The 18,891-nt window shown below is 43.0% G+C and overlaps 1 protein-coding gene across 2 annotated transcripts in view; it reads right to left on the reverse strand.

Moving 5' to 3' along the window:
- EFR3A (EFR3 homolog A) overlaps positions 1-18,891 on the reverse strand; it is a 361,435-nt gene that overhangs the window by 189,890 nt on the left and 152,654 nt on the right. For both annotated transcript variants that reach the window (XM_063921270.1, XM_063921271.1), the window contains 2 exons: positions 15,687-15,836; positions 12,331-12,471 (listed from right to left, as the gene is read on the reverse strand). In XM_063921270.1, the coding sequence (XP_063777340.1) occupies positions 12,331-12,471; positions 15,687-15,836 (291 nt within the window). The remainder of the gene's footprint in view (positions 1-12,330; positions 12,472-15,686; positions 15,837-18,891) is intronic.

Genomic DNA, 18,891 nt, shown 5'->3' on the forward strand with positions numbered 1-18,891 from the left:
TCCTGAAGTGCAAAAGCATGCCCGCTGCGTGATGCTTTTGCACTTCTGCGGTGGGGGGCGGGCCTGACAAGCCCTGTGCTGGGCGTCCCCCCGCATGTCAGTGTGCCTGATCGTAGCTACGATCAGGTCTGAATTATGCCCTAAATCCTTAGATTCTTTGCAATTAAGCCAGCCACAGAGGGAAGGGAAGCTGGTGTTGGGCTCTCACAAAGCAGTTAATGGACAGGAAGATAAATAGCCCAGATCACCGTATTAGCAGGGAAGGTGTGATTTTCAGCTGGCAGATTCACAGTCTGCCAAAAACCTTTGTGGAGCCCCAGGGAGATACTGAGACATCTCTTTGTAAGTGTGTTATCAAATCTAGCTTAAAAAAAAAAAATACTGTACTATAATAACACCATAGGAAAAACACATAATGCAATAATAATCTTTTTTTTTTTTAAATGACATCAGAAGGATGAACAATTCATGGACCTTAGGCATCATATTTATTTTCAGGGACATACGAACGCTCCTGTACTGAAAACACCTGTATAAACTCAGCTTCCCTTGTTCCCAATAGCCCCCGAACTGTCTGTGCTACAATCAAATCCAGGCAACTAGTATTTATCTATATATTAATAGCAGCAGGAAAACTTTTATGAGTGACATATTTCTATGATGCCGTTGTCTAAGCAGGGCATATCATATACCAAATAGAAGACCTTGACCCTTAGATTTGCAGAATTATATTGACATATTAATTGGTTGCTTCATTTACAATACATCACCATTGTGCTCTGGAAAATTTTATAATTAGTGAACTCTCCCTGTGCACCTGCTGGATGACCTGGAACATGTGACTTTCTGTGTAATCTTGAAACTGTGACCGTTATTTGCAGCCACCCACTAAGCAGGTATTTTTTAAATTCCACTCCTAAGGGGGTGAAAAGGAATACTCCTGACTTTCCGAATGACAGCATGGACCACAGTGTCCATTAAATTCCCTGTTGACTTCAGGTCACATGGGATTTAGCTTCCCCTCTTAGTTTTACTATTGAAAGCTCCAACTAAACCTCTAAATTCCTTTCAATACCTCCAAATATGGCACTTCCTAAACTCCTTACCCCATATGCTTCACTTCACATACCCTCACCCCTTTTGAGCGACCAATGTCCAAAGGCATGATCTACCAGGTTTACGGCATCCTCACTGATGCTGTTCTTCCTGCTCACAACTCCGACTTTGGTCCCCCACCCGATGAGGAAGACCGGGATGACATGAGATTGCCAATTGCTAAATCCTCCTATTTCCACTCGCCTTAAAGAAAACTCTTATAAATTATACTACCGCCGGTCTCCAGTGCGGCTCTCCTAAATGCTTCCCTCTGCTTCACCCCACTGCTGGATGACCTGTGGCCTCCGGAGTACCCTTGCTCATGTTTGGTGGGCCTGCCCTGTACTGGAACCCTTTGGGGCTTCGGTACACACACTTCTGACTCAATACCCCAATTCAATTGTTTGAAAAGTCAGTTGGGTGTCTGTTTTTTCTAATAGACAGGGAAAAACAGACACCCAACCGACTTTTCAAACAATTGAATATCCCCCAATTACTTCAGTCCTCCACACCAAAAGTTCTGTGGCTCTTTCTTCTCAAATCCGTTCCTCCTGATCTTCGTAAAGTTTCCATAAAATTGCTGTCCCACGTCCTAGTTGCTGCTAAAAGTCTCATAGCCCACAAATGGAATAACCCCCATCTGCTATCTCTCTCAGCTTTAAAACTGCACTTTTGGCAAATAGGGTCGATGGTAAGTACTACCTACTATCTTCATGACATGGGTCATATGTTTACTTAAATGTGTACCTATGGCTTTCCTATGAAAGTGCCCACTCATCTCTCTCCCCTACATTCACCTTCCCTACCTCAGCCATGCGTGATGGTGTGCTCTACCTGCTTCTACTCTCTCGTCGGACTTCTCCTGCTTATTACTGGTCCTCAACTCTCTACACCCCTTTCCTCCACTACACATAATATCCCTTTCCACGGTCCTTCTCCCTTTCTCTATAGTCCTGTCACCACAGCATCACTAGTCTTTCCCCTCATCCATTTTACTTACGTCTTCTTCCTAGTTCACTTTATCTGTGTTTGTTATTGTGTTCATTCTGCTTACAAAAAAGTGTCTCGCCTGTTTTACTTCTTGCATTTGTTCTTTTTATTTTGTCTATTTCTGTGGGATCACAGAACACCAGCGTCATCGCAATATCAATAATTATAATTGGTCTGAAGTTACAAAGATCATTAGTATAAGGAGGATGTGCAGTAAATTCATAATTCAAACTTTTCTTAATCAATGCACAATTTACCTAACCGATACCCGCGAGTTTACGAGATATGGTTCAGTTTCACCGTTAGGGTTAGCACTCACTGCCACCAGGCCACTTCAAAGTCAGGACTAGGGCATGCTTGCTGGGATATTTAAAGTAAGAGCTAGTTAGTACCCACACTGGGAAGTGATAAAATCAGAGAAAGCCCTTGCTCACACTGGGAAGATTTAAAGTTGCACACTCACACTTGGATGTTTCAAATCTGGGCTAGTCAGTGCTCACACAAACATTTTAGGCAGCGCTAATGGGGGTAATTCAGAGTTGATCGCAGCAGCAAATTTGTTAGCAGTTGGGAAAAACCATGTGCACTGCAGGTGGGGCAGATATAACATGTGCAGAGAGAGTTAGATTTGGGTTGAGTGTGTTCAAACTGAAATCTAAATTGCAGTGTAAAAATAAAGCAGCCAGTATTTACCCTGCACAGAAACAAAATAACCCACCCAAATCTAACTCTCTCTGCACATGTTATATCTGCCTCCCCTGCAGTGCACATGGTTTTGCCCAACTGCTAACAAATTTGCTGCTGCGATCAACTCTGAATTACCCCCAATGTGCGGTCACAATTGGTGTTTAAATTCATATGTGAGTGCACTAGCCCTGACAAAACATCCTAGTGTGTGTGCACACTAATCCTGACTTCAAATGTCCAAGTGTGAGCGCATACTGGCCCCGCCTTTAAAGATCAGGGTCAGCAGATGCGCACTGTAGGATTTGTAAAGTCAGGGCTAGTTAGCGCCTACATTGGGACATTTATCAAAGTCAGGGCTAGTGCTTGCTCACATGGAACGGTTTTAAAGTCAGGACTAGTAGGAGCTCACCTCTGGGACGTATAAAGTCAGGGCTGTCACACATGCACAAGCAAATTTCATAGAGCTGAGCGAGCACCGAGACACTTGACCTCTGACGGAATGTTTCAAGGGTGCCAAGGAACCAGCGCAACCTGCACGCAATTTAGGTCAGGGCTGACCTCTATAAACGTTAAACACTGCGGATATAAATGCAGATGTTTCCTGCTGGACATTATGCTACTGCAGACGCAGATGCGGCTCACACTTGTGCAGTGTTCGTTTTTCTAACAGGCTATTCAAGTAAAAGACTAAAAGCTATATTTTTGTACGGCTAAACAACACAAGTCTAAATCTGCCCTTTAAAACACTGGACATGGGCTATTAAAGTATTGAGCTGTGGTAGTGAAAGAAAACAGGTATTTTGTACTAGCTATAATGGTATTAATCAGAAAGCTACACAAGAGAGCGGCATAATGGGGATATAATTATAACCTTGCTTCATTAAAGACAACTCGCAGAGTGCATACTTGTATGTTTTATCACGCTGGGTATAGTATATACCAAACAATAAGCTTCCCTCTAATTAAGAGCAGAAAACAAGACAAAATGAAAAGGAAGTTTGATTTCTTAGCATTGAAAAGAAAAATGTGATCACGTTAGGGACGAGGGGGGAGGGGGGGGGTGGTTATAACAAGGAAGGCAGATCTGTACAAAATTAATGAATCATCTGTATTTGCTATATTCAAGAGACATCAAGGACATGACAAACAAAAAATAAATAAACCTTTGAAACATTTTGCAGAATATACGTATCACGTAGTAGGTTTTTTTTTCTTTTCTTTTTTAATGAAATCATAATTACAGAATACGATGAAAATGAATAGTTATGGATTTATGGGCATACTTCTAATGTCAACTTCAAGTTTTAAGCACAATTGTTTTAAAAAGCTAATACCGTGCTCTCTTCATACATTTTATAATTCCGTACATGTGCATTAATGAGAAAAATTATTTATAATTAGGTTTTCGTTTTCGAAAAACATTCAGTAAAAAGCAGAGAAATAAGGAACATGATGTGAGAACTAACTACAATCTGTAGATCGTAATGAAAAGTTCCAAATTATCCAAACAGAACGTAACCAACATTAACATGGCACAAAAAGCAAAAGTAATAATCCAATGCTCAAGGTCTTAAATATATGAAGATTTTTTTTTTAAATTGCAATATTGTGGTTATTTTTTTTTTTTACTCATCATTCCCACCCTCCAACCCTCACTTTCTCTTCTTCGTGTTCTTCTCAACTCCGGCTCCACCTTCCTTCCCGCTCCATCCCCTGCTCCCAAACCTTCCTTCCTGCTCCATCCCCTGCCCCCAAACCTTCCTTCATGCTCCATCCCCTGCTCCAAAACCTTCCTTCCTGCTCCATCACCTGCTCCAAAACCTTCCTTCCTGCTCCATCCCCTGCTCACAAACCTTCCTTCCTGTTCCATCCCCTGCTCCATCCCCTGCTCCCAAACCTTCCTTCCTGCTCCATCCCCTGCTCCCAAACCTTCCTTCCTGTTCCATCCCCTGCTTCCAAACCTTCCTTCCTGTTCCATCCCCTGCTCCATAACCTTCCTTCCTGCTTCATCCCCTGCTCCCAAACCTTCCTTCCCGCTCCACCCCCTGCTCCCAAACCCTCCTTCCTGCTCCATCCCCTGCTCCCAAACCTTCCTGCTCCATCCCGCTTCCAAAACTTCCTTCATGCTCCATCGACTGCTACCAAACCTTCCTTCACCAAGTGCAATCTTGAAAACCTTCATCTAGCAGCCTTCACCTACTTGCTCGAATCCCTTTTCTGCCAGAGCACTGACTTGGCCTGTCCTAACCGGGATCCGGTCTCTAGGTCGACAGTAACTAGGTCGACCACTATTGTTCGACAGTAACTAGGTCAACATATCAAAAGGTCGACATGAGTGTTTCACATTTTTTTATTTTTTTGAACTTTTTCACACTTAACGGTCCACGCGGACCACTTTTGGGAATTGTAACCTTTGCCGAGCGCAGTGGGGCGAGGCACCTTGCCCGAAGCATGGCGAGCAAAGCCAGCCATGCGAGGGGACACAGTGCACTAATTGGGGTTCCCTGTCACTGTATGGAAGAAACGACACCAAAAAAAAAAAAACTCATGTCGACTTTTCGACCTAGACCATGTCGACCTAGAGACCCTGTTGACCAATAGTGGTCGACCTAGACACTTTCGACCTAGTTACTGTTGACCTTCCATACCACACCCGCCCTAACCAGACTGTGACCCAGTTCAGCCAATCCCTTGCCCTCAATGGCCACCATCTTTCTTCAACTCCAAAATAGAATCTATCAGCCAGAAAATCTCCTCTTGGCAGAACGATCCACCCCCATTCCTCCCCCTCTTCTTTGTGCTTCCTTTCTCCCCACCACTGGGGAGGAAATCCAGGCTGTTGTCTCTGCTTTTCTCCACTACACCTGCCCCTTTGTTCCCATTCCCTTTCACCTTCTTTGCACTCTTTCCCCCCAACGTCTGCCTGAAGCTTGACCACCTTTTCAATGTTTCACTCTCCTCTGGCATTTTCACCTGCTCCTTCAAACACATCATTGTGTCTCACATTCTCAAAAAATCCCTCTCTTGACCCCAACTCCCTGTCAAACAATTATCCAATCTCTCTTCTTCCCTTCACCTTCAAAACTGAGTGGCTCGACTACTCTCATATTGTCACTTCTCAGCCTACTTCCTCCTTGACCCCCTCCAATCAGGCTTTTGTTTCCTCCACTCCACAGAAACCATCCTCTCTCTGGGCACCAAGAGGCTCCTCTTTATGGTCAAGTGATCTAAGCTTGGATAGCAATTTTATATTCTTAGCTGCTCATTGCCAGTTATCGGGACTTCTTCCATGTGGGACAATTATTTAAAAAAAAGTTATCTTACTAACCTCTACTACAAAATTTCAAGCACACACAAATGTTTTCATGTGTGTTAGAAATATAGAAAACGCTTGCCGGGTGCATAGGTTACATAGAATTTGACAGCAGATAAGAACCACTTAGCCCATCTATTCTGCCATTTATTTTTTTTACCTTTCGGAAAGCTCAACCATATTTGAGCCTTAATTCTTTGTAAGGATATGCATATTCCTATCCCAAAAATGTTTAAATTGCTCTAATGTCTTAGACTCTACCACATCTGATGGGAGGCTATTCCACTTATCCACTACCCTTTCTGTGAAGTTGGGAGGCTATTCCACTTATCCACTACCCTTTCTGTGAAGTCATTTTTCCTTACATGTCCCCTGAACCTCCCTCCCTCCAGTCTCAGTGCATGTCTTCGTGCTCTAATAATGCTCTTCCTTTGAAGAATGTTTCCCTCTTCTACCTTGTTAAAACCCTTGATGTATTTGAAAGTTTCTATTATGTTCCCCTTTCCCTTCTCTGCTCCAAACTATACATATTAAGATATTTAGTCTTTCTGGATAAATTTTATGATGTAGACAATGCATTATTTTAGTTGCCCTTCTTTCTACCAAAATTCTCAAACATTTTTTTTTTATCCCTCTTGGTGTCACCAACAAAGTTATTAAGAGCACTGGCCCAAGTACAGATCCCTGGGGTACTCCACTGGTAATATATCCCTTCTTAGACTGCACTCAATTTACTACAACTCTCTGTTTTCTATACTGCAACCAGGTTCTTATCCATTCAACAGTTTTATAATCCAATTCCATGCTTTCAAGTTTATTTAACTATTTTAGTCTGTGATGTGGGACAGTGTCAAAAGCCTTTCTAAAGTCTAGATATGTTACATCTACGGCCTCTCCTTCATCTATTATTTTAGTCACGGAGTATAAAAAAAAAAAAAGTAATTAAGATTTGTTTAGCATGATCTCCCCTCAGTAAATCCATTCGCTTTGGATTTTGTAAATTGCTGGATTTAAGATATTCCACTCTTTGGGGGTAATTTAGAGTTGATCGTAGCAGTAAATTTGTTAGCAGATGGGCAAAATCATGTGCACTGCAGGTGGGGCAGATATAACATTTGCAGAGAGAGTTAGATTTGGGCGGGTCATATTGTTTCTGTGCAGGGTAAATAAGGCTACTTTATTTTAACACTGCAATTTAGAATTCATTTTGAACAAACCCCACCCAAATCTAACTCTCTCTGTACATGTTATATCAGCCCCCCCCCCCCCACACACACACACACACACACACACACACACTGCAGTGCACATGGTATTGCCCATCTGCTAACAAATTTGCTGCTACAATCAGATCTGAATTAGGCCCTTTCTTTTAATAATGTGTCAAAGTCAAAAATATTACATAGAGAGAACATCCAAATTCCAAACAGATGGGTCGCTATGCTTGCAATTACGTGCAGCGAGCAAAGCAATATATGGTAACATACGCACTCACACAGACATGCCACAAAGATATATTCAACACATATATAAATGAAACATATCAAGCACCAGACATAAGGTTTTAAATTATGTAATGGAATATAACGTCATGTATGTGTATCGTTGTAGCGGAGCAAGATGGGCATGTCATGCATGGTGTCAGGATGACTGGGAGAATGTGTGTGTCAATTTGATGCCTGTGATTAAGTTGTAGCACATTGCCATGAGTAGATATGATTAAATGTAGGAATATGAAGTCACTTTTACTGGAACAAAAGGATTTTCAAAGGAGCATGTGTGGACAGGAAACCAGTGGCCAGCAACCTTGAACAAAAGCCCTCACACTGACCAATGACTCATCATGAATGATAAAGTTCCCTCCCCTAGACCAATAACAAGAGATCTGTACAACCCCAACAGACTCAGTGTATAGTTGATCCCACACAAAAGAGTTTCTGTTTGTCCCGGGTGATGGTCGAGATGCTATCTGTCCAGTGGTTGTTTGTTTTTACTGAGAGAGAGAGTGATATGGAGCGGAGGGTGCATTGAGCAAAATATGGTGATGTATTGCTGGCCGTGTCTGTAATGAATTAGTTTGTAATAACTGCTTACTGTGTAAATTGTAACCCTGTAAATATATATATATATACTGTACATGTGATATATTGTATACATATCCTTTTAATAACAAATATATACATCAATGAGCTTTGGAACTCAGACAATGTGTGGGTGTATTGTTTTCTCTTATGGGATGTAGTGTTTTGCGATGTACAGCGCACATTTATAGCACATGGTAAGAAGATGCGCCTGGTGTCCGCAGTATATATTAGAGCTGGCATTTAAAATATTTATTAGAAAGTAATTTGACTTTAACAAATGATTCCATTACTTTCCCTACTACTGATGTAAGGCTTACTGGTCTGTAGTTGCTTGCATCTTCCTTGCTTCCACTTTTGTGCAGTGGGACTACGTTCGCTCTTTTCCAGTCCTCTGGAATCGTTCCTGTAGCTAGTGACTAGTTGAATAATTCTGTTAATGGTGCTACCAGCACCCCTTTAAGCTAGTTTAGTATCCTGGGCCCATTGAATCACTGACTTTCAGATTTGAGACTTCTGTTAGGACTATCCATCTCATTTTATGAATGTCCTTGCCTCCTGCCCTCCGTATTAGGGGAGGTGAGAGAACAGGCGATATGAAGGATGTCTAGTAGGGTTTTCAGTTGCTGATGAGAGTCCAACGGGGAATAGATACTCAATTCTGAATCAAACAGGGCTGCAATAATAACCTTAGTCCATGGCTAGCACAGGTAAATAAATACGTGAGGAACACAACTGATTTTCCCCAAAAATAAATAACCTTTATATGGACAATAGACTTATGTATTATTTATTAACAATTGTCTATATAGCGCACACATATTCCACAGCACTTTACAGATATTTCACTCACATCAGTCCCTGGCCCAGGGTATCTTACTACATATATTCCCTAACAAATCAACACAGAGTTACTTTTTTTTAGAAGCCTATTAACCTATCAGTATGTTTTGGGAGTGTGGGAGAAAACCGGAGCAGCCAGGGGAAACAAAACTGGAGAGAACATACAAACTATGCACAGATACAACCTGTGTCAGGAATTGAACTCACAGGGGTATATGCAATTGCGGTCGAATTCCCGAAATTGTCGAATTTCGGGACATTTTCGACAAAAAAAAAATTTTGTCAATGCAATTCAGTACTTTCCGTCAAAAAAACGGACTTTCAAAATTCGACTTTTTGAAATTCGACTTTTTGCAAATTCGACTTTTCTGCAATGATACAAGTGCTGCAATTCGACCAAAGTGTATTCAATTCAAGTTTGGAAATTCGACAACAGTGCTTTTAGACAGCAAATTCGTCATTTTCAATCCGCCACACTTTGGAGGGTGAAACCAATAAAAAAAATTTAAAACATGTTTTTTTTGTGGGTTTTTTTCTTGGTAATATCAGATCTATTTATATTAGAAGGGATTAGGTACTTGGTTTCTCTTTTTTGGAGGCACAATTATTATTTATATATTTTTAAAAATAATATTTTTATTTTTATTTTTTATAGATGGAATGGTAAAATCCCGGAAAAAAATGGCGTGGCGTCCCCCCTCCAAAGCATAACCAGCCTCGGGCTCTTCGAGCTGGTCCTGGTTCTAAAAATGCGGGGAAAAATTTGACAGAGGATCCCCCGTATTTTTAAAACCAGCACCGGGCTCTGCGCCTGGTGCTGGTGCAAAAAATACGGGGGACAAAACGAGTAGGGCTCCCCCGTATTTTTCACACCAGCATCGGGCTCCACTAGCTGGACAGATAATGCCACAGCCGGGGGTCACTTTTATACAGTGCCCTGCGGCCGTGGCATTAAATATCCAACTAGTCACCCCTGGCCGGGGTACCCTGGGGGAGTGGGGACCCCTTCAATCAAGGGGTCCCCCCCCCCAGCCACCCAAGGGCCAGGGGTGAAGCCCGAGGCTGTCCCCCCCATCCAATGGCTGCGGATGGGAGGCTGATAGCCTTGAGAAAAATGACAAGAATATTGTTTTTTCCAGTAGTACTACAAGTCCCAGCAAGCCTCCCCCGCAAGCTGGTACTTGGAGAACCACAAGTACCAGCATGCGGGAGAAAAACGGGCCCGCTGGTACCTGTAGTACTACTGAAAAAAAAATACCCAAATAAAAACAGGAGACAGACACCTTGATAGTAAAACTTTATTTCATACGTCGACACACACATACTTACCTATGTTCACACGCCGACATCGGTCCTCTTCTCCAAGTAGAATCCACGGATACCTGAAAAGAAAAGATAAATATACTCACCTCAACCAGGGTCCAGAGATAAATCCACGGACTTGTAAAAACAAACAAACCGGACACCCGACCAAACGGACTGAAAGGGGTCCCATGCTTACACATGGGACCCCTATCCCCGAATGCTGAGACTGCTCCGTGATAGCTGTCACAGAAAGGTCCCTTCAGCCAATCAGGAAGCGCTACTTCGTGGCGCTCACCTGATTGGCTGTGCGCTGTCTGAACTCAGACAGCGCATCGCACAGCGCCCTCCATTATATTCAATGGTGGGAACTTTGCGGCTAGCGGTGGGGTCACCCGCCGGTCAGCGGCTGACCGCGGGTAACCCCCGCAGACGGCAAAGTTCCCACCATTGAATATAATGGAGAGGCTTTGCGATGCGCTGTCTGACAGCTCAGACAGCGCACAGCCAATCAGGTGAGCGCCACGAAGTAGCGCTTCCTGATTGGCTGAAGGGACCTTTCTGTGACAGCTGTCACGGAGCGGTCTCAGCATTCGGGGATAGGGGTCCCATGTGTAAGCATGGGACCCCTTTCAGTCCGTTTGGTCGGGTGTCCGGTTTGTTTGTTTTTACAAGTCCGTGGATTTATCTCTGGACCCTGGTTGAGGTGAGTATATTTATCTTTTCTTTTCAGGTATCCGTGGATTCTACTTGGAGAAGAGGACCGATGTCGGCGTGTGAACATAGGTAAGTATGTGTGTGTCGACGTATGAAATAAAGTTTTACTATCAAGGTGTCTGTCTCCTGTTTTTATTTGGGTATTTTTTTTCAGTAGTACTACAGGTACCAGCGGGCCCGTTTTTCTCCAGCATGCTGGTACTTGTGGTCCTCCAAGTACCAGCTCGCGGGGGAGGTTTGCTGGGACTTGTAGTACTACTGGAAAAAACAAATATTCTTGTCATTTTTCTCAAGGCTATCAGCCTCCCATCCGCAGCCATTGGATGGGGGGGACAGCCTCGGGCTTCACCCCTGGCCCTTGGGTGGCTGGGGGGGGGACCCCTTGATTGAAGGGGTCCCCACTCCCCCAGGGTACCCCGGACAGGGGTGACTAGTTGGATATTTAATGCCACGGCCGCAGGGCACTGTATAAAAGTTACCCCCGGCTGTGGCATTATCTGTCCAGCTAGTGGAGCCCGATGCTGGTGTGAAAAATACGGGGGACCCCTACTCGTTTTGTCCCCCCTATTTTTTGCACCAGCACCAGGCGCAGAGCCCGGTGCTGGTTTTAAAAATACGGGGGATCCTCTGTCAAATTTTTCCCCGCATTTTTAGAACCAGGACCAGCTCGAAGAGCCCGAGGCTGGTTATGCTTTGGAGGGGGGACCCCACGCCATTTTTTCCCGTTTTTTAAAATTGCGGCAAAATCCGGCAAATCGGCCGTTTTTCGCCCGCGGGAATGTCGAATCCGTTTTTCATTGAATATGGTGAATTCCGGCAGCCACCTGCCGGAATTCACCTGTCGAATTGTGTCGAATTAAAAAACGGCGATAATTTGCCGCGATTCGCCGTGAATTGCATATACCCCACAATCTTAAGGCTGTGAGGCAGCAATGATAACCACTACACTAACTGCGCTGCCTTCTGAAACTGGACACAAAAAGATTTCATACATAATACAAGACAGGACGCTGCAGCATAGCTCTGTGGGACATCTAGTCACCTTGGCCAGGTGAGAGGGCTTCCATGCACTTTGTAACTGTCGACTAAAATGCAGATTACAAGACAAAGAAAGTCAGTACTGGCAATACCACTTATGTGTCTTTAGTGCTTTGGAAAATAAGAAGTAATTGAAAAATTTGGAATAACAGGGGCAACCGTGTCCTAACAACCAATCATTTACTTGCATTAGACCCATCAGAGCCAGAATTTGGTAGGTAGTTGTGTGGCCGAAAAAACGTAGACATGAAGTGTTATACTTACGCAAACACCGGCCTAACGGCATTATTCATGTTCCCATAAGCAGCTCGGCCCAGGAGCTCCCTGAAGCAGTTCTCAGCCAGGACACTGGGGCTCTCCTCTCTGTCACCGACGACGGAAGGGGAAGCAGGTGGTCCAATGCGGCTAAGGAAAATAGTCATCATTCAGAATAAAAGGAAAATGCTCATGTAGGACTTCAATCAACAATACAGTCTGTGCTGATGTATTTCATAAGTACAGATAAATCGTATACTTAATTCCCTACTCTTATATGTCTGTAAACAGAATAAGAGCACAATGAGTTCCTCGCCAGACATATAAAGTTGTAATACACATCTAAAATAAAATGCTTAAAAGTATAAATAAAATTCAGTCCCATTTACAGAGCCTATACAATACATTCAGTATGTGGGTACACACACATTTTATTCTAAATATATATTAGGATCTTCAGTGGGTGTCTGTATCTTCATTTATTAAAAGTACAGTACTTTGAGTGCGGCTAATTTAGACTATGTATGATATTATTGTGGCGGGAACCCATGCCAGAACCTTTCTATATAAAGTGGAATGCCATTCCAGGAGCAAATATGAGATAGACAGACAGACAGACAGACAGACAGACAGACAATCTGCCATAATATACATATAAGTGCCACCAAAATAGCCCTGACCCATCGAGGCATGGACTCCACAAGACCTCTGAAGGTGTCCTGTAGTTTCTAGCAGCAAGATGTTAGCAGCAGATCCATTGAGTCCTGCAAGTTGCGAGATGGGGCCTCCATGGCTCAGACAAGATTTTTTTCCCCAGCACATTCCACAGAATCTCAATTAGATTGAAATCTGAGGAATTTGGAGGCCAAATCAACACCTTGAACTCTTTGTGATGTTCCTCAGACCATTCCTAAACAATTTCTGCAGTGTGGCAGGAAGCATTATCCTGCTGGAAGAGACCACTGTCATCAGGGAATACCCCTACCATGAACTTAGCTTGCAACAATGTTTAGGTAGGTGGTACGTGTCAAAGTAGCATCCACATGAATGCCAGGACCCAAGGTCTCCTGGCAGTGCATGGCCTAGAGCAGTGGTTTCCAAACTTTTTTGAATCACGGCGCCCTAGAATATCAGATTTTTTTTTTCACGGCACCCCTAGGCCAAAAATTTCTTATTGAGAAATTTAGAAAGAAATATTACATTAAGTAGATTGCGTTTATATGTCATCCTTAGGGTCAGTTGTGTGGTGAGGGACAAGATTTGCTTCTGTTTGGCCACATATATTATGACTGGCAGCCACCAGCACTGGTTTTGCCTAATATATTGACCATGAATAATTTGAATTGGTCCTGGACCACCAACCCAGGGCACCCCTGCAAGTGTCCCGAGGCACCCCAGGGAGCCACGGCACACAGTTTGGGAACCTCTGGCCTAGAGCATCACACTGCCTCTGCCAGCTTGCATTCTTCTCATAGTGCATCCTTCCCCAGGTAAACAACGCATCCACACCTGGCGCATGATTCATAAGACCAGGCCACCTTCTTCCAGTGCTCTATGGCCCAGTTCTGATGCTCATGTGCCTGACTTGACCATGTAACTGAAGAGCGGGTAAAGCCACTACCTGATCTGATTATACTGGATGGTATTGGAATCCCGGCGCTTGGGATGCCGGCGGTCAGAATACCAACAGGGGCATCCCTACACACAGGATCCCGACACCTGGTAGGTAGGAAGTCTAACCTTAACCCCCCCCCCCCCCCCCGCAGCCTGACCCTAACCCTCCTCAGTGATGCCTAATCCCTCCCTGCAGCCTAACCCTCCATCCCCGGGGACATTAAACATCTATACAGCACTTTTGCTTTGACGCACTTCTAAAATCCAAAATCTGGTAGGAAGCCACCCTCATATGTCTTGGATGTAAAATTAATTTTTATCGTTTCTTCATGTGATGAAGAATTTTTATTGGATCATTTCTTCAATCAATAAATATCACTGTATTTTATGATACATGTTTTTGCATTATATGATTCATATTGAAAGTTTTTTCCTCTGATAATTATGAACATACTACACTAGATTGTATCCTTGGTCTCTCTTTTTCATGTACCACCGTTAAAAAACTCATACATATGAGCATGAGGATCATGAAAAATTGAAAAGAAACATCGAGTCTAAGATAAGTAAAGACTTTATTGCCTTTATAAACGTAAGAGTCTAGCGCGGGAAAGAGGACTTCCGAAAAAAACTTTTCTGTTTTAGAGTGTCTTCCTTTGGGTGTGGGTAACGCCCTATTTGGAAGTCCATTGACCTGCAGCTTGGTTAGCGCATTTTCTTGCGGGTGTGAAGCTTCCTTTTTTGTCTCCATCCCAGCAGCCTAACCCTAACTCCCCCCTCCCCACCCTAACCATAACCCTTCCCCCACAGCCTAAACCTAATATTCCCTGAATAAGCATGGAAAAACCGACTTGAGTCTCAAAAATGGAGTGTGGTCAGAAGCGAGGCCAGCAAGGTCACACAAAGGTCATATTCCTCATTGGCTCCTAAAGCCCATCTGAAAAGTATATATCCAACTTCTGATGGTGGATTATTTGCTCCCGTGCAAAAATCAGCTGTAAATGAAAGCCCGATCTTGGACACTTTTGCTGATAATTACTAGCAAAAAGCGTAAAGTTTATACTGTCGGGTTTGATACTAAGTTCACGCATGTGTACTACTGGAGGTGGCACAGCACCGGAGGGATTAGTCTCTCTCTTTCTCTCTCCAATCTGAATAATCTTCCCATAGGAAGGGCCTGGGCTCAGTTCCCACAGTCAAACTCTGATGAATGCGTCCTTATACTAGTGTATAGTGACGACCGGCCACTTTGGGAATGCAAGGTAAGCAGGAATATCTCCTGCGTTTGAATGAATAGCTGCGAAAATTCATTGCTAAAAATGTAGGTGAAAAATAATCTTTTCACCTAATTTCAGGCACTCGCTACACTACACTCAGACACAGAATACCACAACGAAATAAGATAGCAACAACTGACTGTTCATAGTTTAAAACTGAACATAACAGCAGCAACTGCTGTAGTTTCAGAAATTTCAGAGAATGAAATGTGAATGTCAGAGAATTTCAGAGAATGAAATGTGAATGTCAGCCCTGACTAGAGACGGACAGTGTCAGCTGACAGCTGATTGAACAACCAGCTACCTTGGTCCTAATACGTGGGGAAACAACAGCGAACGGGGGTGATTTTTGTTATTCATAAACTGAGCAAGAATGAGGTCACCTCTATTTATGGATATTCCAGAAATGTTTATCAGAGAAATAAAACTGTAATGCCAGGCACGCTGATTTCCCCAGCGAAGGCTCACATGTACCTTTCATTGTCTTCCATCTTCTGCATATTAAACAGCAATGAAGGAACTATTTTATCCATATGCTGGGGTTCCCATATTGTTGCACGGAGCTCGTCATTCACAGTTTTACGGACAACCCCTTGAATTCCACGAATTCCTGCAATTCTGATTCTAAAGATGGAGACAAAGAAAATAAAAGATTGTGGATGAGAAAAGTAATTCATCGAGGGAAGGGAACTATGGATGTGCCACTGTACAGATGACAGAACATGAAAAATGGGAAGAAGTTTAAATCTCACTATTTTTAAATTATAGGTAAAAAAAAAATACAGATCAGTCTATAAAAGTGTACTAGGTCTGCGAGTGTTCTACTTCCTTGTGCCGTATTTAATAAAACTTCCTGATCCATCCGCCGGAACAAGTAGCGGAAACGCTGACATTGCATGTGTGCAAGAGAAAACAGAGCTGACACTGCATGCAAATGTTCTATGGCGGTAAGGGGCTGCCGTAGAGGGGCTGCTTCAAAACTTGAAATTTTCTGTTACATTGCCCGGGATATAAAGAAGTTCTGCGGGCGTGCGGAATTCACTTGGGTCCTACATGGGCACTAAAATGCACATAGGACCTTTCCCTTAAAAGGAGGTGTGTGGTGTGACGTGATCTTCATGCACATACATTGACTCAAAGGGCTACTGTATATTCAACTTAAGAGCGGCTTTATGTGTTACCGCACAGAAGACGGATTCTGGATGCACCTCCACAGCCTATGAAGGTGTAAGCAGAATCAGCTTACTGTAACTGGCCAAGACATGCACAAGGCAAGCTGCCGACAACCCAAAAACTGGCCCTAAGTGTAGTCTTCTCAGACACAAGAAGGGCAATCTATGCCTTCTGGTGAGATGTACAGATGTGTCCTTGTACATCTTAACTGCAGTCACGCCAAGCAGCCCCTCGTGTCCGGCAACTTTTTTTTGACAAAAATGCATCTAAAAGGTGGCCACACACCAGTGCGATTTGGGTCCTTTTCATCCGATTCCGACGCATCAGGCGGAGAAATCAGATGAAAAGTGGCAAATTGCATGTGAATCCGATCCAGTGCGTGGTCCAGTGCTCATCGGATCGGAGCCTGTAGATCGCGAGGGCTGCACTATAGATTTCTCGGATCCGGCAGACTTGGTTAGGATGACATACGATACATCATATGCACATGATGTACCGTATAAAATCCTGCCGCCCGGGAAGTTCAAACGAGACGTATGCGACTTCTTAGTCTCAACGCAATTTGACTAGGGCGCACGAGGAGACTGAGCTGATAGATGTCATATATATGACACTTGTACATCTGTGTGCGACTGAGTCTCTGTATCTGTACACGACGTGCTACAATGTAGCAGCCGCAGCTTTTTTCCCAATACAAGTTCTGTCCTGCTCCGTATACAGACTCAGTCACGCACAGTATACAGATTAATCAGATTAATCTCCTTGTGCGTCCGAGTCGTACTGCGTAGCAACTGAGACGCATTTTCGGCACAAAAAAAAAAAAGGCGCCCGGTGTTAAGAGATGCACAGGACCTGGCGGCTCATTCACATCAGGTATATCAAGCTGCATGGTGTATTGAGGCTGGATGTATGAAGCTGCATCTGTATGTGGCTCTGTAAGATCAGCAATAGTACTGTACATCTATTAGCAGTTAGATCTGACTCTTGAGTAATAAACTTTTGTGACTGGGTTATTCAGAAATCAAGTGGCACAGCTGCTGTACCTAATTAATGTTTTTATTTTGGCATCATGTCTTTATTAATTTTATCCTTACATCTCCCAAAATACTGGAGTGATTCAGATACAGAAAATCTATTTATACTATACTTAAAAATATTAGGCAGGATGATCTAACGTATAATGTAGAATTTAAAAAATATATATATATTTTGGCTCCAGTTCCTCCTCCTCGTGACCCCATGAATTGGCTTGGGAATCAGATCTCTCCCATCCATTGGAAGACGATCAATGGGAAGACATTAGATTGCGCACTGCTAAAGCCTCTACTAGTGCGGCACTTAGGGAGACTTGTTATAAAGGTTATACCAGATGGTTTCTAGTCCCCTCTAGGCTTCATTCCATTTTCCCTACGACCTCGAATTTATGCTTGAGACTTTGTGGAGAGGAGGGCACCTTTTTCCACGCCTGGTGGACCTCCCCCTCTATTCGCCCCTTCTGGAACACAGCTGGAGCGCTCATTGCTCAAACTTGCGGACATAACATAGATCTCTCTCCTGAAATTGCTTTACTTCATGCCCCCATACCGTCACTACCCAAAATCCATGATAAGCTTGTTATGCACTTCTGCATGGCTGCTAAATCTCTGATTGCTAAATGCTGGAAGGATCACAAACCACCCTCCAAGGCATTACTGATGAATAAGATTAATTATATAGCCATTATGGAATAAATTACCAGCCTGAGGAATAAGACTGTGGCCCAATTCCACAACATTTGGTTCCCGTGGTACCTCGCGCGTTCTTTATTAATACCCGGACTCTGCTAATACCTCTGCTATTTCCTCTTCTATTGTCTCTGCTTGGAATTGCAACAGACTTCCCATTTCCTTATCTATAACCTTCTCAACTTTCCCCTTCTATTCTTACACTTTTTCTTTCTCTTTCCTCTTTTCTCTTTTTCTCTTTACTTTTAACAAGTTTTTCCTCTGCTTTGGTATAGGTTCTAAACTATAAATAAAAAATAATGAGAGCCTGATCATGTACACCCTTGTATTTACACAGGGTATATACTGCTATTACTTGATAGCCTATATTGTCATGGAACTGTATATTTCATTCTAATATTGTCTGACAACGTTTTTTGTTTTTTTTTGTGTTATAATTCTATGACACTATGTGGATGAATCTTTTATCTGCATGTTCAATACAATATCTTGACCTGTAAATGTATAACTTCGATATTGTTTTGGTTATTGATCACTCTCAATAAAAACCCTAACTTTAAAAAAAAAAATATATATATATATATATATACATATATACATATATACAGCAGATGGAAACATGCAGCGGCACTCAGAGACTGATCCCAGTAGATAAAGTGCAAAAGATAACTTTAATCCATAAAAACAAAGTGGGGTGACCAACGTTTCGGGGCGCTAACGCCCCTTTGTCAAGGTGATACAAATGTGCAAGATAACAACATACCTTTAAATAAGCAAAGAAA

Source organism: Pseudophryne corroboree, chromosome 5 (genome assembly GCF_028390025.1).
Source record: "Pseudophryne corroboree isolate aPseCor3 chromosome 5, aPseCor3.hap2, whole genome shotgun sequence".
In the NCBI taxonomy this organism is placed as follows: domain Eukaryota; kingdom Metazoa; phylum Chordata; class Amphibia; order Anura; family Myobatrachidae; genus Pseudophryne; species Pseudophryne corroboree.